This window comes from Pezoporus flaviventris, unplaced genomic scaffold, assembly GCF_033815535.1.
Source record: "Pezoporus flaviventris isolate CSIRO_AGI_PZ_B2104156 unplaced genomic scaffold, CSIRO_AGI_Pfla_v1 ptg000100l, whole genome shotgun sequence".
Lineage (NCBI taxonomy): Eukaryota > Metazoa > Chordata > Aves > Psittaciformes > Psittacidae > Pezoporus > Pezoporus flaviventris.
The window spans coordinates 2,416,982-2,439,564 of NW_026892648.1; the positions used below are offsets into that span (position 1 = coordinate 2,416,982).

At 44.4% G+C, this 22,583-nt stretch overlaps 3 protein-coding genes across 5 annotated transcripts in view; 2 read left to right on the forward strand and 1 right to left on the reverse strand.

Annotated features, from left to right (window-relative positions):
* UBAP1 (ubiquitin associated protein 1) overlaps positions 1-17,530 on the forward strand; it is a 37,569-nt gene extending 20,039 nt beyond the window's left edge. For 2 of the 3 annotated variants that reach the window (XM_061477271.1, XM_061477270.1), the window contains exons 2-8: positions 199-239; positions 5,043-5,167; positions 7,370-8,302; positions 11,208-11,243; positions 11,674-11,871; positions 13,315-13,416; positions 14,799-17,530. In XM_061477271.1, coding sequence (XP_061333255.1) covers positions 206-239; positions 5,043-5,167; positions 7,370-8,302; positions 11,208-11,243; positions 11,674-11,871; positions 13,315-13,416; positions 14,799-14,939 — 1,569 coding nt within the window. In that variant the 5' untranslated portion in view covers positions 199-205 and the 3' untranslated portion in view covers positions 14,940-17,530. The remainder of the gene's footprint in view (positions 1-198; positions 240-5,042; positions 5,168-7,369; positions 8,303-11,207; positions 11,244-11,673; positions 11,872-13,314; positions 13,417-14,798) is intronic. The other variant, XM_061477272.1, reaches the window with a different exon arrangement.
* NUDT2 (nudix hydrolase 2) overlaps positions 1-22,583 on the forward strand; it is a 213,492-nt gene that overhangs the window by 155,718 nt on the left and 35,191 nt on the right. The gene's annotated exons all lie outside the window — the stretch shown is intronic.
* Positions 19,774-22,583, reverse strand: part of KIF24 (kinesin family member 24) — a 31,592-nt gene continuing 28,782 nt past the window's right edge. The window contains exon 13 of the mRNA XM_061477144.1: positions 19,774-20,478. Coding sequence (XP_061333128.1) covers positions 20,338-20,478 — 141 coding nt within the window. The 3' untranslated portion in view covers positions 19,774-20,337. The remainder of the gene's footprint in view (positions 20,479-22,583) is intronic.

The window sequence follows — 22,583 nt, forward strand, 5'->3', positions numbered from 1 at the left end:
TTGGGCTAAGTTATGTCTGATCAGTCAGTTCTCCAAGCTATAAAATAAATTTATCTTGCAAACAGGATAAACAGCAAGTGCCATAACAAGTCCCATAATCCAGAGATAAGATGCTGTAGAACTGTGTAGGCTTATGCTGTGCTACATGTGTGAAGTTGTTAAAGCTGTTTTAAAATTTTTTTTTTTCTTTTTTTTTAGGTTCTAAATGGCTTCTAAGAAGTTGGGCTCCGACTCTCATGGTAAGTGAAACTTGACATCCTTGTCTTTCCAACAGGATGAATCCTGCTACTGCTGCTGACTAATGTCCCCGCCTGGACAGTCCATAGAGACTAATCTGTTTAGCCTCTGAGTAGTTTTTTGTTAGGAACTAAGTGCCTTCCTTCTTGCATAGTTGCTTCCTGATGCCTGTTCTGGTTAAACTGAAATTCATCTTGTGGCTGTTCCCCACTCCTTCGTGGCGGAATGATACCTTCTTCTCCCCACGCTTAACCCCTTCAAAATCAAAGCTGCACTGCAGTTGTGTTCCTTGTCTCATGGCTGCACTGCAGTTGTGTTACTTGTCTCATGTTTGTTGAAGTTGACAGTAGATCTGTAGCTCCTTTCTGTGGAAGTCACATGAAAAGTTGTGACTTTGAAAGTGAAGCATTTAATATATCATTGAGCTCTGCTTGCTTTTTGCTCAGCAGTATTGTTTTTTTTTTTCTTTTTCCTAAATTGGACTAATCTCATTCAGCTACATTCTAAATTTGAGATGTGTAATGTCATGCAGATGATTGGTATCATAATTATTTGTCTCTGTATGTGCTGATCTTTTAGAAAATGGGATATAATTTGAGAGGATTAATATTTCTGTGGAACATTCAAGTTCAATTTGTACGTAAAGTAGCTTCTTCAAATCAGTAATCATTCAAGCTGGTACTGCAACATTCATGTGAAATTTCCAACATGATTTTTCATCCTATAAAAAGTTCTGGTTTTAGAAAGTCAGCCTTCATCTTCCTGGATAATCTTGCAGATAAGAGAGTCCGAGGGAACTCAGTTTATTCCTTGTGCTTTATACGCAGTCCTGCTAGTGTGAAGTGACTTACTATGTCTGAAGAAAACAGCAGGGCGATTGTTTCAGTCTTCTCCAGGGTTGTTTAAGAATTAATCCCACTAAGTGAATTTTGGCTTACTGTAAAACATCTAGCCCAACACCTTCCTTTAGCTTGCTGATTCTGAGAGACTGGTGAAGTTGCACAACATAGCTGATTCACGTCTTGTATTTATTGTTGAGCTGCTTATTAGAGGTTAGAGGACTGCTATTGGATCACAGAATGGTTGGAAGGGACCTCTGGAGAGCAGAGTGACCAAACCCCTTCCTCAAGCAGAGCCACATAGAGCATGCTTCTCAGCACCATGTTCACGTGAGGTTGAGAACATAAGGAATGGGTGGAGAGAAGGGAACCCTTTTCCTGTCTCGAAGAGTATTCTTAGCACACACCTGTAACTATGCCTAACCATATAACTTCAGATGCTCTCCTGTCATTTGAATAATTGGAAGTTCAAGCTTAAGTTCTGGTAATTAGTAGCATCTAGAAATGCATCTCTCATCTGTTGCACAGAAAGTGTGGGTTGTAGAGGGACATTAACATTGCTGTTGTATTGTCACTGTTGTTACACAACTTGAGAGCTTTTAACTCCTATTTCTGAAAATTACAGAAATTTGGTTTGTGTGACCACAAAACCAGTTTTACTTGTTTTCAGAACTGTTCCCTATTGGTAGCTGGTAACTGGTTTTACCTGAAATGTTTCAATTTTGCTACCAAACTGGAAGATGCTTCTTTGAGTTGGTCAGCATCTTCTGCATTGTACTAAAGTGGAGGGAAATCTTACTCTTGTAGTTAATTCCTTGGGCAGAATATCATATAGTGTGCATTGTCAGAAACTAGACTGACAGATACCAGTTTTGCCAGGGCTGTTTTCAGAACATCCTGCTTTTAACTGCAAAAAGGATGAAGTGGCTGACCACCATATTAAATAACAGTTCAAAAACGTGTTTAATTGCTTCATTTGGACTACTGAAACAGTGGCTTGCATAATACTTTCTATATATAGGTTTTCCTTATTGCTTTAGAATTTGCCATTCATATCAGTTTCTACCCTTACCCATCTGTGTTTAGGCAGAAGGTTCATCTGTTTACAAACACAAAAGGGTTCTTGGCTTTCTGGATCAGATTTTAACTTCCCTAGACTAGTACTGTTCTGATTCAGCTGGAACAAAGTGAATACTATGTGCTTGTGGTTTTTGTAGCAGAGTTATATTCAAGATGAGGTTATAGCAATAGTGACTATTAAAAAAAACCAGTATACTGGGAAGACACTGGGAAGGTTTTTATTCCTCGGTCCAGCTTCTGAGGTTATACTGGCAGCCCATCTAATCTTCATGTGTTCAGCTTTTTACTACACCAAAACAAAGTGTTGCTGTGTAAATACCACACAGTGTATGCCTGTACCTTCTGTGGCTAGTATCTATTTCAGGCAGTGGTGCAGTGAGAGGTGCCTACCACTTGCAGTGTCAGTAGGTCTAGTAAGACAAGTGTTTGCACACTGAGCAATTTAGGCTGTGAGACTGATGCAGAGAGTAATCCTGGATCATCACTTGGATCATCCTCTGGCACAAGTCCTGATCTCTGCAGGACTAAGCAAGTCATAGCAGCAGTCACACCTCACCAAGGAGTTAGGAGATCTGGTTGCTGTCTCTGACCTGGCCATGACTTGCCAGTCTCAGTGCAAAGGCTGCCACAGTTGCTGTTTCTGCATAAGAAAACACTTTGGCATATCCAGGTTCTCAAATTGTCAGCTCAAATGCAATTTGAATGCTATGTGGCAGGTAGTGGTGTTGGTGGCCAGTGAGGTGCCATCTGGATGTTGTGCTGTGAAATGCTTGAATGTGTGCGTCTCAGTAATGATCAGTGAAAACAGTGTTATATTCTGCCTGGAGCACTTTTGCATGCTAGTTTTGCAGGTGGGATATAGGTTATTCAGCCTGATTGTTTCAAAGCTGAAGGAAATGCCACCTGTGAACTAACAGGACTCTGGGAACAGCCAGTGCAGTGCATAGTATGGGAGCTCAAGTGATGACAGCACATAAACATTTAACTCCAAATTAACAGGATGTTCCTGTTTTCAAAAGCTGTTTGTCCTTTCTGAGCCTGTGGCTGCCTTGTTGTAGATGAGTCAACAGCAAGGGAACACAAACAGTACTTACTGTCATCTGAGTATGAAAATGGGTCAGATAAAAATGGCAAGTCACAGCTCACTGAGCTAGAGTTTAGTCACTGAAAACCATCTTAGATGATGCCACTAATGTCTTTTTGGATCTGCAGCAAAGTGAAGTCACAGACAGTGCTGAAGACATGTTTCAGATTGTTCTACATAGCCAGAAACCTTACCTGTAATTCCAGAATCTTAGACAAGTGATCCAAGAGACCCCCTTTAGTTAACTGAAAAACTAAGCGCAACTAATATTGTGGGCTTTCTGCTACTTCTGCACAGCAGCTCAAGGAAAACACACCTAAAGTTTGGCTTCTTCTGTGCCCAGGCAGCCAAGAAGGCCAACAGCATCCTGGCCTGTATCTGCAATAGTGTGGCAGCAGGGCCAGGACTGCACTGGGCACTGGTGAGGCTGCGCCTCGAATCCTGTGTTCAGTTCTGGGCCCCTCACTACAAGAGAGACATTGAGGTGCTGGAATGGGGCCAGAGGAGGGCAACAGAACTGGTACAAGGCCTGGAGCACAAGTGTGGTGGGGAACGGCTGAGGGACCTGGGGATGTTTAGTATGGAGAAGAGAAGACTCAGGGAGACCTTATCACTCTCTACAACTGCCTGACGGGAGGATGGAGTGAAGTGGGGTTTCTTCTCCCAAGTACAAGTGATAGGATAGGAGGAAATGACCTCAAGCTGTGCCAGGAGAGGTTTACATTGGATATTGGAAAATATTTGTTCACAGAGAGAGTGCTTTGTGATGCACAGAGAGAGTGCAACAGGCTGCCCAGGGCGGTGGTGGAGTCGCCGTCCCTGGAGCTGTTCACAAACCATGTAGATGAACCTGTCAGTGACATGGTTTAGTGGTGGACTTGGCAAAGCTGGGCTAATGGTTGGACTTGATGATCTTAAAGGTCTTTTCCAACCTAGTTGACTCTATGATTCTATGATTCTTGGAGGTAGTTAAGCTCTTAAGTGACTCTGCCTCATGGTTTTGCCGGGTGCCTAAAAGTTTAATCCTAAAACGCTGTTGAAATACCAGGTGTAAGTGACAAAGGACAAATGGAGGACCATGAAATAAGTCTGAAGCTTCTCTTTGGAGTGACCAGAAATCAGATAGCTGATTAAATTAGATTGCCTTGTTTCAAAAATCAGAACTGCTTTGCTAAATAGTCTTGAGATATTTCTGTGTTTTGGTTAAAGTGGGGTGTCTAGACTTTGGGCCACTTTGCCCTTGTGACCACTTCTGTCCAAATATTACTTCCCATGTATATGTCAAAACCTGGATTTTAGTTTGTCATAGCTGCTCTAAAACTGGGTCATTTTGAAGCCTCTTGAACACGACAAAAAGTGATCGGTCTTTTTATAGACACATAGCAGAATTCAGGAGAATTTCAGCTTTCAGTTGTGGGAACATAGTCTTTTCACAAGGGGATCTAAGAAGTTTGGTACATTAAGTTCAAAATCTGTTCCAATTGTTGGATTGTTAGGTTGTGTGTTTCTTTTTTTGTTTGTATTTTTAAATAATTGCAGGGTAGAACATTAAAAAAAAACCAAAACCAAACAAAAAACACCCCCAAAAAACCCAAACAAAACCACAACCCCAAAACTGAAGCACCAAAACTGAGGCAGTGAAGTCCAAATAGATTCAGTGTGTATCTGATCAAGCAACTCCCTTTGTACTGAGTCATCTGGTGTAGCTGGGGCAGCAGAGATAAAAGATCTCCCAAATATAGAAATGTGAGTCTTAATTGAATGCATTAAACTCCTAAGACAATTTCTGATTTTGATCCCAGGGCCCTTCAGTTATCTCGATGATGTTCCATTTAAGATAGGAGACAAATTCAAAACCCCAGCGAAGGTTGGATTGCCCATTGGTTTCTGCCTGCCTGATTCTTCTCAGCTTGTCAGAGAAGCCCAGGTAAGTGATGTGTTTTGCCTTTCTGTTCCCTTACCCTGGCCTGCAGCATGTGTTGCAGGTAGTCAGTTTGCACATGTATCCAAATGTTAATCTTGTTGGTCCTGTAGTGTCATTTTGTGCACCAGGCTGTAGTTGTAGAAGATCTATCAGAATGATAGACAAAAATACGGTAGGTGGTGCAAAAAGCTGCTTCTCACCGCTTTAAAAAAAACTAATAGCGCTTATTTCAGTATATCTACCAAAAAGCACAGTGTGTTATAGTTACTAGTCTAGATGTTACCCTGACTACTTTTGAATAGCATGTTTAAGAGGAAAACCAGAAAAACCTGATACACCCATGCTATGGCACACTTGCAGAACCTTGCTTAAGGGTAACAAGTGTTTTTATGACTGTACTTTATGGGTTCTCATGATACTGTGATGAAGAAATAAATTTCCAGTTCCTGGTTTCTGTGCCATTCTGAGTGAGAATCCTTTTCCAGCTGTAGGGCAAACAGGGTGCATCTTGGTATAGATGGTTTCCAGATCTTTGAAGATCACATCTCTTTTAGCATAAAACTGATTGCTTTAGCATAACTGTTGAAAATCTAATCTTCAGATGCAGGTTGTGATACATGAAACATAATTGAACTGTGTTTTCTCATTTTAATCCATGACTTTCCTTGGTCAGTCCCAACTGACGATTGTTTTCACTTCAGCTGTGAGAGATTGCAGGAGATGTTCTGCTTTTTTTTTTTTTGCCTTTTTTTCCTGCCCCACATATTACCCTAGTGCCATACATCATGGCTTTTTCATTATAACCATTAAATGATTGATTTTCATTATAACCATTAAATGGTTGGTTAAGACCTGATTGTCTTAAGACACCTATTTCCACCCAGGTAAGCCAATGTGGGAGAGCTAAAGGAGACTTTAATGTCCTGTTTCTGGCTTCATTGTGCTGTCTCCATTTTCCTGCCAAGCTGAGGGTCAAGTATATGTGCCCAATTGGACTGCAACACCTTCATTAACATCATGTCATGATGTAGACTGTGCGTTTTGCAGTGCAGTTTGACTTTTTTTTGACTGTCACTACAGCTGTAAAACACCCCAAAGTACAGGGAAGCACAATTAACCAAAGCCATATATATTTATATAACTATCCCCCATTTCCTTATTATAAAAAAATACATGGCTTGGGTCAATTTTGGCTATATATGGCCACATATACAGAGAAAACTGTGATAACTCTGCTCAGATAGAATCATAGAATCATAGAAGTAAATGTAGGAAGGAAGCAAAATATATTTTCATCCAGACTATAGCCAGGTTTTGCTGCTAGAGGCAAAACAAAGTACTTCAGGCATCTTCTAGCTTTGCCAGTCTGTAGTTGACAAGAGATGCTGAGTAAAAAAAAATGATGCGGAATTGGGGTTGTTGGTTGATGAGAAACTGAACACAAGCATGCTTCAGTGTGCACTCACAGCCCAGAAACCAACCGTATCCTGGGCTGCATCAAGAGGAACGTGACCAGCAGGTCTAAGGAGGTGATCCTGCCCCTCTACTCTGCTCTCGTGAGACCTCACTTGGAGTATTGTGTGCAGTTCTGGTGTCCTCAACATAAAAAGGACATGGAACTGTTGGAACAAGTCCACAGGAGGCCACGAGGATGATCAGGGGACTGGAGCACCTCCCGTATGAAGGCAGGCTGAGAAAGCTGCAGCCATTCATTCTGAAGAAAAGCTGTGTGGAGACCTCATAGCAGCCTTCCAGTATCTGAAGGGGGCCTACAGGGGTGCTGGGGAGAGGGACTCTTCATTAGGGACTGTAGTGATAGGACAAGGGTAATTGGTTAAAACTTAAACAGGGGAAGTTTAGATTGGATATAAGGAAGAAGTTCTTTACTGTGAGGGTGGTGAGGCACTGGCATGGGTTGCCCAGGGAAGTTGTGACTGCTTCATCCTTGGTGGTGTTCAAGGCCAGGTTGGACAGAGCCTTGGGCAACATGGTTTAGTGCAAGGTATCCTTGCCCATGGCAGGGGGTTGGAACTAGATGATCTTAAGATCCTTTCCAACCTAAAGCATTCTATGATTCTATGCCTGTCCATGGTAATTCATGCAGCTCATACTCTTTGTTACTTTTGTTGCTATTGGACATAATAGCTGTGATCCTTGTAACTTTTTCTTTTTTTTTTTTCTCCTTTCCCCTCCACCCTTGGTCAGTATGACTTCTCACTGGAAAAGAAAACAATTGAGTGGTCTGAAGACATCAGAAAAATCCAAGCTGCCCAGAGGGAAGCTGAACGCAAGGCAGAAGCAGAAGAACTAGCAAGCTCAAAATCAGCTCCGGAGGACAGCAACAAGATGGGATTCTCAGAGGGACCTTGCCCTGAGGCCATGCCTCCTCCTATCAACCCAGTCCTTGCTAGCCTGCAGCACAATAATATCCTTACTCCCACGCCAGCCAACAGCAGTGCTGTGAAGCAGAAGGTTCTCAGTCCACCTCGTCCAAAAGCAGACTTCAACCCAGCTGATTTCGAATGTGAAGAAGACCCATTTGATAAACTGGAATTAAAAACTATCGATGATAAGGAGGAATTAAAAAATATTCTTGAAATTCATGTTGGTACTACTGGGCCAATTGTTGCCCAGCTGTTAGATAACACCTTGCCCAAAGGAGGGTCTGAGTCTGTACTGCAAGATGAGGAAGTTCTGGCATCCATAGAAAGGGCCACGCTGGACTTCAAGCCCCTTCACAAACCCAATGGCTTTATCACTTTACCGCAGTTGGGAAACTGTGAAAAGATGTCCTTGTCTTCCAAAGTGTCCCTGTCCCCAATCACTTCAGTGAGCAATATAAAATCCCTGTCCTTTCCTAAACTTGACTCCGATGAGAATGATCAGAAATCATCAAAGCTCACAAGCACTTTCCATAGCACTACCTGTCTCCGCAATGGCACTTTGCTCAGCTCTTTGCAGACCTGTGCTCAGAGCAAAGCTAGTGAACTGAATGGACACCACATGGTTGGTTTTTCTGCTCTAAATGAGGACAGTGGCATGGAGACATCAGCGTTATCCTCTTCATCCAGGCTGCCTTCCCTGGCTGTGTCGACAGTTTGTACAGAAGAAGAACCACCTCAAAGCACAGCGACTACGGTAAAGATGGATTAGAATTGGGGTTGATGGGAAGATGTGGAGGTGTGGAGGCAAATGTTGCTTCTGAAATGTCTAGTGCCTTTGCTTTTAGTTCATTAAATGGGAGTGATGTGTAGGTCCTCTTTATTCACACAACAAATTGATCAGTCCAATAGGCCTTCATGCTTGTAGTTCTGAACATCAGATTATTGCTCTGCAGGTTTCCCCAAAATATGGTATTTTTAGACCACTTCTGGCTGGCAATTTTCAGCTTTCCAGCTCTCTCTGTTCATAGCTTCACACCTTTGAGTAAAGCACGTAAGATACCTTCTTTGAACAGCTCTGCTTTCTGTCTTACCCAGCTGAAATATATCATATTCTGAAGTGCTGTTAGGTTTTGAGTCAAGTATTTTCTAGGTTTGTTCCCTGGCTTGCTTATTTATTTGCTAGAAACAGTTGGAAATGCAGGCTTTTCAGGCAAGGCAAGTAATACATTAAAACACCACAGATGTGTTGTTTCGTTCAGCAAAGAAAAAAGTGCAGTTGACGTGCAGTGAAATAAACGTCTTTTTAAATTTTATTTAATTTCTTCCCCAGATCTTTTCAAATATAATCTTTAAAAGGAAGAAAATGATGGGTGAAATCTGGTATTGACCCCTTTTCTTGTGAAGGAGGGTGGAATGATTGCTTGGCGGATGCCAAAAGCAGTCCTGAAGGTCACCTCAGATTGCTCTAGTTAGTTGGTTGCCCTGTGGCTCTGAGACGGAGGTTGATCCTTCATTTCCTGTGAAACCTGTAGAAAGTTCTAAAATGACTTTGAGGACACTTAACTTCACATCAGTCATTCTCTTTGTCTCTTTGTGAGTAAGTGCAGAGATTTGGGTAAGCTTGTGAGCTCTTTTCCTGAAAAAAACTGAGATCTGGACACCAGTGTCATGAAGCCTAGTGAAAGCTTTGTAGCCAAATCCTCTAGCTGGCTCCATACTAACCTGGTTCCTTCTGTCCAGTCTAAGCAGTGCTTCACTGGTTCTGTGGCCTTACCGGCATGCTGTAAGTTTTTGTGTGACACCATGTGCTCTAAAGCAAGTGACACCACTTCTCTCCCATTGTTCTTTCACCTCTTTCAGGCTTAGATAAATGCAGTACTAATGGTGAAATACAGTATTCTGGCAACTAGTGTATTTGTCAGAGCACAGCAGAATAGCTCTTTACTGACGACTAGAGCAAATTTAATACAGTGAACTCTGTCAGACGCAGCAATGTGCTGAGCAAGTGCTTGCTGCTGTAGATCACAGGTTGGAGAGGTGGTTGTATGACTGTAGCTCAAAGGGGCTGCCACGGGCAGGGACACCTTCCACTAGAGCAGGTTGCTTCAAGCCCTGTCCAACCTGAACACTGTCAGGGGTAGGGCAGCCACAGCTTCTCTGGGCAACCTCTGCCAGAGCCTCAGCACCCTCATAGGGAAGAATTTCTTCTTAATACCTGATCTGAGTCACTCCTGTGTCAGGTTAAAGCCGTTCTGCCTTGTCCTGTCCCTACATGCCCTTGTAATAAATCCCTCTCCGGGTTTCTTATAGCCACCTTTAGGTACTGGAAGCTGTTCTGATGTCTCCCCAGAGCCTTCTGTTCTACAGGCTGAACAAGCCCAGCTCTCTCAGCCTGTCTCCAGAGCAGAGGTGCTCCAGTCCTTGCAGCATCTTCATGGCCTCCTCTGGCCTCAGTTATGCAGGTGGTGGCTCCAGAGCTGGATGCAGGACTGCAGGCAGGGTGCCACGAGAGTGGAGCAGAGAGGGAAAATCACCTCCCTCAACCTGCTGGTCACACTCCTTTTGGTGCTGCGCAGCATAGGTTTAGTTTCTGGGTTGCAGGTGCATGATGCCTGGTCATGTTAACCTTTTTGTCAGCCAACATCCCCAAGTCCTTCTTCTCAAGGCTCCTATTATTACAATCTCTGCCCAGCCTTTTAGAATTCTCTGGAGACTTCCAATGTCCCAGTGCAGTCCAAAAGTATCTCAAAAGCCTAGAAATTTTAACTTTGGATCTGGAGTGTATGCTTTAGCAGTGAATTGAATCTAGGGGGTTCTTTTGGTGGAAATAAGCCAATAATACTCTGAGGCTTCACTGAATCTGTCTTGGGTGGTTCTCCTCTTCTCTTCTTGTTTTCTTGAAGCTCACTGCTGCTTTTTGCAGCATTGACAGAGGGAGAAACAACTAGTGAGGACAACAGGTTGCAATTAAACGAAGCTGATCAGAGAGCTGACTAGTATGATGCATTCTATTTACAGAAATCTCTGGTTATGGCAGCATGGGACACTCCTGTCAGACCGTTCAGAATATATACCACTCACTGCACCTTAGTGGTGGTGGTTTGGGTGTTTCTGCAAATAAATGGAATTTTTCAGAATTCTTACAGATATGCTCAGGATTGGTTTTCAGTAAAGAGGTATTTTTGTTATTTAGTTTGTTCCCAGAGAAGTGGCCAACTTTTCAAGCAATCTGTGTTGGCAGTAGTATTACAAAATGCAAAAAACAGAAGTCTCTGGGTAGTTAACTTCTAAATTATTGCCATCAGGAAGAAGAGCACTGGGTCAAGAGCTTAGCGGGAGCCAGCGTGCTACACTGAGCTATATGAACTTGTAGCCATCACAGTGAGTGAATAAAGAAGTCAGTAGTTACAAGGGACACACACAGATACTTCTTGGAGTATAATCTGTAGCATGCTAAGAGAAGAAACCACCCGTACGATGGCTGTTCTGTAACTGCGCACAACTGTGTAATGTCTCCATCTCACATGGGGAATGCTTACCAGATCACAGGTTTCCCCAGTAGGATAGACTTGTTCCTGGATCTCTCCTCTTTGCTGCAGCAAACTCGGGTCACTGATGTATAATGTTTACAGTCATCTTATTTATGTGTTGTCCAACAGGTACACCCAGACTACAAGGAAACAGAAATCCCTGTGGTAAGTTCACAAATGCCTACGTGCTTGCACTGGGCTGTGTTTTTGAGACTCTCCAGAAGTAATGTTCCTTTGAGTGCAGAAGATCATAGTGCTGAATAAACTTGGGTTGAAGGAAGCAATCTGTATGCTGCTCCTGAAGTACAGGGTTTAGTTATGTCATAAAGACCTTCACTTTTGCAGAGGTTGGGTATTGAAAGGTTTTGGGTCCCACTGGTAGGAGAAGGTATATTGTGGAGCATCTAGGTTGCTAATTGTTGTTTGATGGGAGTCCGACTGTGCAGTGCTTGGTTTCATCTTAGCAGTGAGTAACTTCCCAAGGGCATTCTAGAAAGCCTCTTGGGTTAATTACATGGGTGCTGTGCTAGCCAGGAACAGGGTATGGGGATGCAGAAGATGACCCTCACCTTAGCATCTGAGTTTTCCCCTTTAGGTAACACACCAAAATTTCCCAGTGTCTAAAGTGCCCAATAACACCAGCCGTGCAAAGTGGACGGGTGGCCCCGCTCCAGAGCTACAGCAGGCGCTCTCCGCTAGTGAGAGGCAGTGCATAGAGACAGTCGTAAACATGGGGTACTCACCTGAGAACGTCCTGAAAGCCATGAAGAAGAAGGGACAGAACATAGACCAGGTAAGAACTTGTACAGTGGGAAAGAAACCCTTGGTTGGATGCTGATTCTGCTGAGAAACAGCCTTGGGTTTGCAAAATGCATAGGAAGGAATATTTTGGTTCTAACAGGGAGCTGCAGCCCACAGCCACTTTGATGTTAACTGCTAGAGAAGTTGCCACCTAGCAGTAGAGGCTCTCAAAACAAGAGTATCTGTGCCTGTTTCTGATGGGAGACTGCTCAAGCCAGCAATACCTTTGGGGTGCTGGGCCAGACCTCTGCTGAGGTTGGGATGGGCACTTAGCTGCACATAAAGCTGGGAGAGGTACTGGCTCTTCCCAGCAGTCACAGAACCGTCCAAAGGAAGCTTAGTGCAGCTTTAAACCATGCTTGGTGCCATATGATAAAAGAGCAACCATCTTCCTTTGTTCTTATTACAAGGGGTTATGATGCTGACGTCTCTTCTTGCAGAGAGAGTGGCCCCTGCAGGCTTACAACAGCTCTTGGGAGGCACCACTGACTGACTTTCTCCTGCATGCCCTGGTTGTGGTGCTTCCTTCCACATGTGCTGCCTCAAACACTTGCTAAAACCAGGTCACAGAGCATAAAGAGCTGCAGGGTGAAGCGTGGCTCTGGGGCTTGGATCAGCTTCAAACAAACATCTTAAATCAGGGAGAGCATGGCCTCTTTAACTTCCCATGCTGGCCCTAGGTAGGGCCAAGACTGTGCCTGGGGAAGAGGGCTGGCCCCAGGGACTTCTGGTTGCAGAGCTGATGTGTTGCCTGATCTGCCTACACAGTGAAAGTGGTTTAATGTGTGCACTGGAATGAACTGTAGTATCAAATGGAATAAAAGGCCCTTAGGAGGGCGGTTTTAAATCCTGCCGTGTTTGCACACAGCATTACCAGTCTGACCTCAGAGCTGTAACCTGTACCTCAGAGCTGGGCACAGGTAAGAAATCTGGCAGCGGTTTCTGGGCACACGAGCTGGGATTTGCAGCTCACTCACCAGTGTGCTGAGTTGATCTTTAAAAGGCTGACTGCTTTCTGATTGCATCAGCTCTTGTGGCTGTCTGAGAGGAAGCTCAGAGCTTACACATCTTGATGGCTGGACCTACAGTTTCACTTTAAAAACTTGTAATATTAAAACCACAGTTAAATGTGTACCTTCTGCTCGGTGATCAGGCACGGAAGGCTAAAGATAGGCTTCTGAAGCTGCTGTGACTCAAGTGGAAGATGATATTCAGAGGTGGTGGGAGAACACAGGAGGACAGAAGGACTTTCCTGTTTTCTCTAAACAGGCTCTTGCATAAAGACCATCCCAACTCTACTAAGAAGGACTTTATCTTAGTCCCTGGTGAGGGCTGGGGTAGAGTTGTGCTCAGCCCCTCTGTATAGACATGGTATTCAACCATGTGCTGCAAATGCCACTCTGCAAATTTAGTTTCTTTTCTTTGTTCTCCACAGGTTCTGGACTACCTGTTTACACATGGACAGCTTTGTGAGAAGGGCTTTGACCCACTTCTTGTTGAAGCAGCTTTGGAAATGCATCAGTGTTCAGAGGAGAAGGTGAGGGCACAGTGTGCTAAGCCATAGAGAGAATGTACAGTGATGGGGAATTCCAGCAGCAGTTCCTCTGGCTGATGTAATTCTGGCTTTTGTGGTAATGCTGCTTTGTTTCCAAAACTGACTGCCAAAGGACATCTTTGTGATGATAAAGCAGATATGTGTTGAAGCATTAGAATTCTTCTGTATTGTTTTATTGCTCTCACTTGCATGCATTTTTATGGGGAATGGATGTTTTTTAAAGACCCTGTTTATTTCTGGGTGTATTTTTGAACCTAGAGTTCTCTTGTGTGCAGGGTGCTTGGTACAGAGACAGTTAACTTCAGAAGCAGCAAGTTATCTTTCAAACCCTGCCAGTATGCCCTGGCCATGGATTTTCTCCCTTGTATGAATGCGTCTGCCAGGCTGCTCAGCAAATTGGGTTAGGGCTTGCTCTGGAAGCTAGGAAATCTGTTTCTTGGATCTGGTTCATTGTTTGGCTGTTTTATCGGCACCAAAAGTACAGAGACACGAGCAGGTAGCCAGGAAAGAGGACAACAGGATCTTTTAAACAACCTGCATGCTTTAGAGGTGCAGCCCACTCCCACCATCCGCACCATATGTATATGCAGTCCTGCCTTTATTTGACTTAGTGATGTTTGCAAACAGAGGAACAACGGTGCAGATATGGGAGAAGTGACTGATTTCAGGAAATACATTTGCTACTGGCTTAACCCTAAATTTGGGAATAGCCAACCTCCTGATCACCCATTTCAACCTGCTTGCTTCTTTTTGTGGGTTTTTTCTTTCAAGTGCAGCTGAGGCCCTGTAAATGGCAGAGGGTTCGTGAAAGTCTGATCAGCTCACCCACTTGTGGTTGCTTAATTTTTCCAAAGCTCATGGAGGATTCATGATTGATGACAACGTGTCCTATAGGGTTTGTGCTAATCCCCCAAGTGTGCCCTAGCTCTGAGAAGCCTTTTGATAGCGAGAGAGACTGTACTGTTTCTGAAATCAAAGTAACTTAAAAAGAAGTTCAGGTACAGCAGGATGGTGGATGGGGAGCAGGGTGCCATTAATCACCATTTTTGGGAGCCCAAATTGAGCCAGGCCGGTAAATTTCCTACTGCGGAGAGAAAACACTGGGAGAGAGACCCCCACAGGCTGAGCTTTGGTCCTGTTGCCGAAGAGGGTTTTGGAAATGCAGGGCTGCAAACACAGGTGAGGCTCTGTGGGCTCTAATGTGGGTGACTTTGTCCCAAGGGAGCCAGAACAGGCTGTACTTGGGAAACAGGCATCCACTGCATGGGGTGCCCAAGTCGCTGAAGACAGGCTCTGTGCTAAACCTCCACCGAGCACCGATCATCCTCTTTCCCCTTGCAAATAATGGACTGTCTGTCTTTCAGATCACAGAACTCCTCCAGCTAATGAGTCAATTTAAAGAAATGGGCTTTGAACTAAAAGACATTAAGGAGGTCTTATTATTACATAACAACGACCAACACAACGCTTTGGAAGATCTAATGGCTCGCGCAGGAGCCAGCTGAAAACACATTCCTGGATTCTTGGCGTGCAGCGGAGCAGGGCCAGCCCTGCCACCTCCACATCCAGTGTGACTTGCTCTCTGCAGGAGGGAGCCTGGCTTTTCACATGCAGGGGAGAGTGACTGAGCAAGCCCGCCCGCGTGCATCACTCTAGCATTTCTCTTTCCACTGAAAGCCAACTTTCTTTCTTAAATTAAATTTTTAAAGTGTCCTTTCCTAAGTTTCCTTTTTCCAGCTTGGCCACGGAGAGTTTAGACTGCCCAGCCTCTACTGGAATTGTATGTAGGTAGAGACAGGAGTGGTTTCCTCCCCTCACTGTTGCACTGGAGTTGGACAGAAGAGCTACTAAGTTGGTTCTGAAACTAGGATGCTTTGGTTCTTTGAAGCTGCTTTCATGGTGTCTTGTCTGCTTGTACTGAATTACTTGACTGTGTCACAGTCCAGATTAACTGAGTAAATTTGACCTTTAGTGCAATGGAGTTTTATTTTTTTGGTCAAAAGTTAGTATGTAAGTTAGTAAAACACTGGTTCAGAAGCTGTCGCTATGCATAAAGAGAGAAGCAGTTCCTCTTGTGGGTTTTCTTTGGTTTGGTTTGGTTTTATTTTTACCCATGCATCCAGCACTTCTGCCAATACTGAGTGGTGTGTAAGTTCTCTTGCAACAGGTAAGCTGTGAACTCTGCCTGGATCTGCAGCTTGTGTTGGTTCTTGAACCTGAAGGCAGAGAGCTGGGGCTCAGTATTCTTAATCCCCCAGGCTTGTAGGCTATTTAAGACAATGCCCTGCTAGGATATCAGTTAACTTTTCATTTTACATATTACTCAGTGTGATGCAGGAAGTTTCTTTCAAGCACTTTCTTTAAAACAAATATACTCACTGCATTAGTTCCATTTCTCACACTGCTATAGAATTACATTATAACATCTAGTACTAGAAACCAAGTTTTGGGTTGTTTTTGATAGCTCAGACTATTAAGTTGTACATTGTTCAAGTTCTACATACATCAAGTATCAGCAGTCTTGAGGAATCTTTAAAGTAATTTGCTAAATATTTTGACTCTGCAGAAGAACAACTAATAAAGCCCTCAAATATGACTCCCAGTGTCATGGTTCCCGTCTCTCATGCAAATTGACTTCAGCAGATGAAGAACTTGCTGGATCCTGCCTGCTCCTGTAGGCACACATGAATTGTCCATGTCAGGAAGAGCAAGGAGGTCTCTGGACAAGCAGCTGCAGTGATGGAATGTGCTGCTTTTTCCTGTGGCTTATTTTTGTGTTGTTTCAAAAACCAAATCTTGGGATCCAAACTCATGTTACAGCATGGAGCTGGGAGCATTGGACTTCAGAGGGGAAGACTGCTTGGCTCGTTGCCTGAGTACGTGTTTCATTAGGAGGTTTTTGGCTCGTCAGGACTCTGAAGGAGACATTAAGTTGTTAAACTTTATATGACCAAAACATCTAATCCAAGTCCAGTGTTAACTCCTGGAATTCCCTGTGGGGTGCTCAACTATGGTAATTACATTACTTAAAATGATGGTGAGGAGACATGTAGCTGGCCAGTATGTAGGAGATGTGGAGGTGGATCATGAGTACGACCGTGGCACATTGCCTTGCATCATATCCTGTCATGTTCAGCCTCACCAGTTTATAGCGGTGGGGCTGAAGTTAAAACTTGTCTGAGAAGGACATTCTGCATCTGAAGGCTGGAGGCATGTTTCTGGGCAACCTCTCACAGAAGTGAAGACCACGGAGTATGGGGATTAACATGGTGATTTAGGGGAGAGGCACTTCTGAAGAACCATGTAACAAGTGACACAATGTGATGAGACTTCAGTGTTGTTCTGGGTGCTGGGGATCAATAGTTACTATAGGACTGTAGCTTCTTATGTCAGATTGATTTATGTACCTGATTTACGTACCTGGCACTGTTTTGACTTTATCAGAGGCTGCTCTGCTGCCTTGTGCTAGCTGCTGCCATGTACCAAGGCCTGGATACCTCGATGGAAAGGCTTGTCCAGAAGTATGGATGCAGAGCCGAAATCTGTGGTTGTCCGTTGAGCCATCGACTCCTGAAGCTGCCTCCTGACAGTTCTGGAGAGCAGCAGCTTGGCAGGGACTCTGAGCTGAGGGCTCCCACTCTGCCCACTGGGATAAAAAGTGCTCCTGTGCTCATTGCCTTGTTTTGAGGGTGACGCTGTGGGAGCCCTGAGGCTTTCTTCAGTGGGCCTCATGGCTCTTCCAGTGGCTTGGCTCTGCTGGAGCACCCCAGGGCCTGCATCATCAGCTCTGCTGCACGGTGTGTGGCAGGGCAACTTTCTATGCTGGGCAGGACAGTGCATTCTGCTGGTGGTGCAGCAAAACCTGGTGCAAGGGTTGGCCTCACGTGCCTGAAGGACAGCTTGCGAAACACCAGCCCTGTCAACAGGCCAGGTGTGAAGGGGATCTCTACCCATTCCCAGCCCCAGTTAATCTTTATGTAATCAATCAAACTGGCATTTTGATCACATTTACTATAAAATTCTACCAGAGTTCTGTAGCAAATTGAATTTTATTTTAAATAATGTCAATTATTCAAATAAAATATCAAGCATCTGCCATGAGCTTTAATTGTCTTTATTGCACCTGAAAACAGAATTGAAACCACTTCAGTTCTGTGTTTGTTTGTATGTGGCCAGGCTCTTTTAATCCCCTAGGCTGATGTAATGACAATTTCAGCTATGTTCCTCAGGTTGAAACAAAAGCCATTTGTATCAGGTGCGAGACCAATATCAAAGAGCAGGAAGGGGATGACACTTCAGAAATGCTCATTTAGCACATGTTCACATAAGAGTTAAAGCAGCATCTAGGTAATAACCTGAAGACTGGAGAGAAAAACATCACCCTTTTTGGTAATAGCTGTAGTAGTTTCCATTGCATACTGGGAACCCAGTTTCAGTATTGCCTGGGTATGCAGGCAATGTCTGCAGTCCTGTTATTGCCAAGGATGGTGGATTTTCACAATGGAGGCTGTTTTATTATTTTCATTTTTTAGTTAAATCATCTCGCATGCAGTAGAGAAAATAAAGAACAGTGATAATAGAATCTTAACAAGATACAAACTACTGGTTAAAAAATGGTGTCAGGACTTGAAAAACTGCTTTGTTCTTTTGTCTCTCAGCATTCCTGGCCGTTCCTCCAGGGAGTGATTAGCTCCTGCTCTGGGAGCTTGCACTGGGGCTCACATCTGCCAAAGGGACTTGCCTTTCTCCCAAGAGGCTGGGTAGGAATCTGGTGGCTTATATTTGGTAGCTGACTTAACTCACATCTCTGCTCATGGAAATTTTTGGTCACTCGTGTCTTGTTACAAGTACCTCTCAATATGCAGCAGCCAGGACATGGCACTGTGGGGTGTGTGAATAGGCCTTTAGAAAGGGCCAGCTTGGATGAGAGGCTCAATGTACTTTGCTGAGTGGCTCTTTAAAAAACTGAAACTACAATCAACCAATACTAAATCTCCCAAAATGTCAGAGTATGCGGAAGGAAAGTTTTCCTCCCTAGCACTGCATTACTGGCTGGGCATCTCCTTTCTCTGTGACCTGTGCACATGTCCTACAGTCTGATGTTTTTTCAGCTCCAAATGAAGGTGCAGAGCTCCTCGGCAGCCCTATTTTCTGTGTGCTTGCTGAGAAAGTAGGGAAACCACTTGCAAGTGCTCACATCCATTTATTCTTTCCGTGGGGACAAGGACTACCCAGCTGCTACATGTTCTCACCTTACTCACAGGAAAGCTCTCCCTGACCCCAGCAGGTGGAGGGAGGCTTCTTAAAGGTTGGTTATTTTAAAGGGAAGCTTATTTTAATGCCTACTCTTTCCCCCATGGTTTTAACAAGACAGTGGGTGTCCTGCTGCTTTGTAGCTTTCTGGTGGCTGGCAAGCACAAACACTGAAGTACCACTGACACCAGCATTTTCTCCTGGAAGCCTGATTTCTCTGGGTGAGGAAGTATTCTGTAACAGGCACTGGAGACCTGGGTTTGGGTGTGAGTGAAGTGCTACTGGCCTGGACACGGGAACCATCTTGAGATCCATAAACTCAGACCCAAAAGGATGTCTGCTCTACAGAGTAATCAGTCCCAGTTACAAGTTGGAGACCAACCTGTGCTAAAAGAGCCCCAGCCAACAGTCAGGGTACTAATGTAGGACTTGAGTCTTCTGTTAAAAGTCCTCTCCTTGCACTGTTGTGCCCCAGGGCTGAGTGACATTCCTGGGAGTGTGTGCACCAAATGCACAACCCAGATAACTGTTGCTGCTTGGCCAAACGTGGGCTCCTCAGGGTAGCTGTAGAAGCAGGCAGTGACATTCACAGCCGGTCAGACACCAGTGTTCCCTTACCCTTGGCATTTCTAGCTACTGAGCCAGCTTCAAGCTACAACCCGCATCACTGAGGAAACAGAGATGGCTGAATGTGCTATGACAGCCCTAATTTTGGAGTGGGAGTGCTTACACAGCACATTGTCAGGGGGGGCACGATTCAAAGTCACTTGTGGCTTCAGCAGGTGGACTTGTTCTGTGGTTCTGATGTGACTGCAGAGAGCACCAGAGCTTTTGCAGGGCTCCAGTTGATCATTCCATAGTTCTTGATTCAGATGCCAGCTTCACATAACAGCAGTGTTGGCAGCTTCTGAAAGCCCAGTGCCTCTCACCAGACCCCAGCCAGTGAGCACTCTACAGCTGTGCTGTAGTTTGCAGCGGGTACAGTTGGCAGCAGTATGAACCCACATGCTTATTAACATGCTAGATGAACCTTTGATAAAAAGTCCCTAGTAAATCACTTGTTACTCCTGACTTCAGCCAACCAGAGTTCAGGAGCTCTGGAGTGTTTTTACTCAGCAAAGAACAACTGCAACAATAGCCTTTTGTCTTCTGAAAGTGACAGCACTTCTCCTGCCTTGATTTCCATTTACTTACGGTCTAGTTACATTTGTGTACTTAATAAACAGTGGCTCCTCTTCCCTGGCTTATGTTTGCAAACACTGTTCTGGATAACATTTGAGCATTTCTCTTCAGACCTGTGTCTGGCCTCATTTTCTTGAAAACACGGAAATGCCTTTAGCATGTGCAAAGCTGCTATGAATACTGTGGACAGGGCTGCCTGCTGCTTGGTGAGATACTTAGAGCCTGATGCATTGCTGCTCTTAAGAAAATGGCTTACTGGTATTAAGGAAATACAAAAGCTTGTGGTGCCAAGTAGTCATCTCTCATTTACTCAGCATTCTCTCCATCCTTATGTAAAATACACACTAATCAATAAACATCAAACCAAAAGCTATCCCCTACCCACTCAAAACTCTGCAGCACAAGTGTGGTCAAATACTAGCTGGCTGCTTCTGTAGCTGTTCTTGTGCACATGCAAGCAAAGACAGTTTAAACTGGTGGAGGTGATTGCAAGGAGGTGTTAGTGCCAGGAGAGGCTAAATAGAGCTGAAGCTGGTCTCGCATTGTTTGTATACACTTTGACTTCAGTATCAAGACTTCGTCCAGCTTGGTCATGAAGTTCTGAAAATCCTGATGAGGAAGGCAAAAAGAAAGTTTAGGGAGGAGCAGGAGCAGCACGTTGGTGGAAAAGCAGCATATTTTATGCACTGTAGCAGTACCTAAAAGCGTGTTTTCCATTTTGCAGTGTAGTAGATTAAATTGGCATTTCCTTATTGAATTCTTGACCCTCACAGACCCAGACCAATGCCTCTAAATACTGAGGTTTACTTACACTTGTAATTTTATCTATCTGTTGGGGAACTTACAGCTAATATGACGCTTTAAAACCAAAAATGTATAAAGCGCCTTCTACACCAGTTAGCTTTACAAAGGTTAGGGACTGGTCTGATGTGTTTTACATCATGCTGAGCTCTGTTCCTGACACCTCTCATGTGGGATCTAGCAGTCATGAAAATAAATGGTGAGCTGGGCCACTAACTGATCAGACATAATAGCCCAAGAATAGTCCATTCTTGGGAGATGGAAGGGATTATTTCACATAAGGTCACAGGTCCAACTCCTGCGTGGCTACAGAACTGCTAGATCTGACATGAGAAGTATGAGCAGTGTCTATAGCCTCTACCTTCCACAGCAACCTGCCACGTGGATAAAAAAAATGTGAAACTGATTAAAACTGAAATGGAGGCAATTATTTGGGTAGGACTTGTATTAATAAGGGTACATTCAGACCTGTTCTGCTCTCCAGGTAAGAGCAGTGTTTGGTGCCTCTGTTCAGAGATCAGTGTCTAAGGAGCTGGGAGGTGTCAGCATCCTCAGAGCCAGGGATTTCAACTGCTACCATTTGGAAATCAGTCATTGAAAAGCTTATTTGGCAGGACTCCATGGACTCCAGTTATCTCCTGCACTCCATCTTTGTCTAGCAGGGACATCAGGACTGTAATGTCCAGCCCAGCTGCCCTGCTTTTCTGAAGCACTTTAAATCCTGCTTAGTTGAGTATTTGGATGGTCTGCGGCCAGATTTTCATGGCTGGAGAAATCAGAACCATCTGAAAGTGGAAGGAGAGAAACTAATAATGGGAAGTCCAAGGTGATTTCACTACCCAAGGAAAGGTCATGCTGTGAAACAGCACTACAGGATGCAAGGTATTTACACAGTGCTGGGAGGCCTGGCAAGCTTGTCATTATTCTGCTAAGTAGAAAGTGATTGCTTGCAGCATGGGGCAAATAAACGGAGGTCAGAGGGGGAAAGCTGGTTGGTGTCCAGTGAGCAACAGACTTAGGAAGAACAACCTTAAAAGACTTAAAAAGAAATAGACAAAAATACAAGCTTCCTTTATACCATTGCATTGTCTGCCACAAAACTGATACCGTTTTTGCCTCTTGTGCTGCTTTGTGAACTTTCAGGTGTTACTCTGGTGACACATCACATGCAGCTGGAAATCACACAAATAAGCCACATGGTGGCTCCATTCTGAAATACATCTGAAGTGCAGCTGCATTTCAGATGTGAGCTGCGATAGGAAGTGAAATGGTTTGATAACGTAACACGGTAATGGAGCTTAGCTTTATTGATGAGGGAAGTGGTAAGGCAGGAGGTGCTTACTGGGAAATGTTAACAGTCTGGGTGAATGGGAGTTCTCACAGAGCTGCACCTATGGGATGCAGGAGAAGCAGAGAACTGGGATTGCCTGTCCAGCAGTGGGCTATGCAGGTGTAGCCTGCACTACTGTTATCTGAGACAAGGATCAGCCAACATGTGAGTGACAAAAGTGAAGAGCCTGTGTGAGTGGGGCCATCTGCAGCATGGTAAGCAAATGAGGGACTCTCAGAAGGAAGAGGCAATGTGGCTCTACACCACCAACTGTGACATCCCAGCATCATGCCTTAGGGGTGTGCTGTTTTCTCTAGTATTGACTTACTTGCTCCAGCCTGTAAGAGAAAAACATCACAGGGGAGGACGCCCTGTTTGGTACAGTCTGGTACCCATGATGCAAGATAAGAGAAAGCTGTCTGATCAGGCACAAGTGGTTCAGAGTTGGCCCATCAGTCTCCCAAGGACCTGGCAGTGTGGAGACTGGCAAAGACACAACAGGCACTGAAAATGAGCCGCCACAGGGAGGCATCAGAGAGTGAGAGGAACAATTGATGAGGAATGCCACATCGCTAATTAAAGT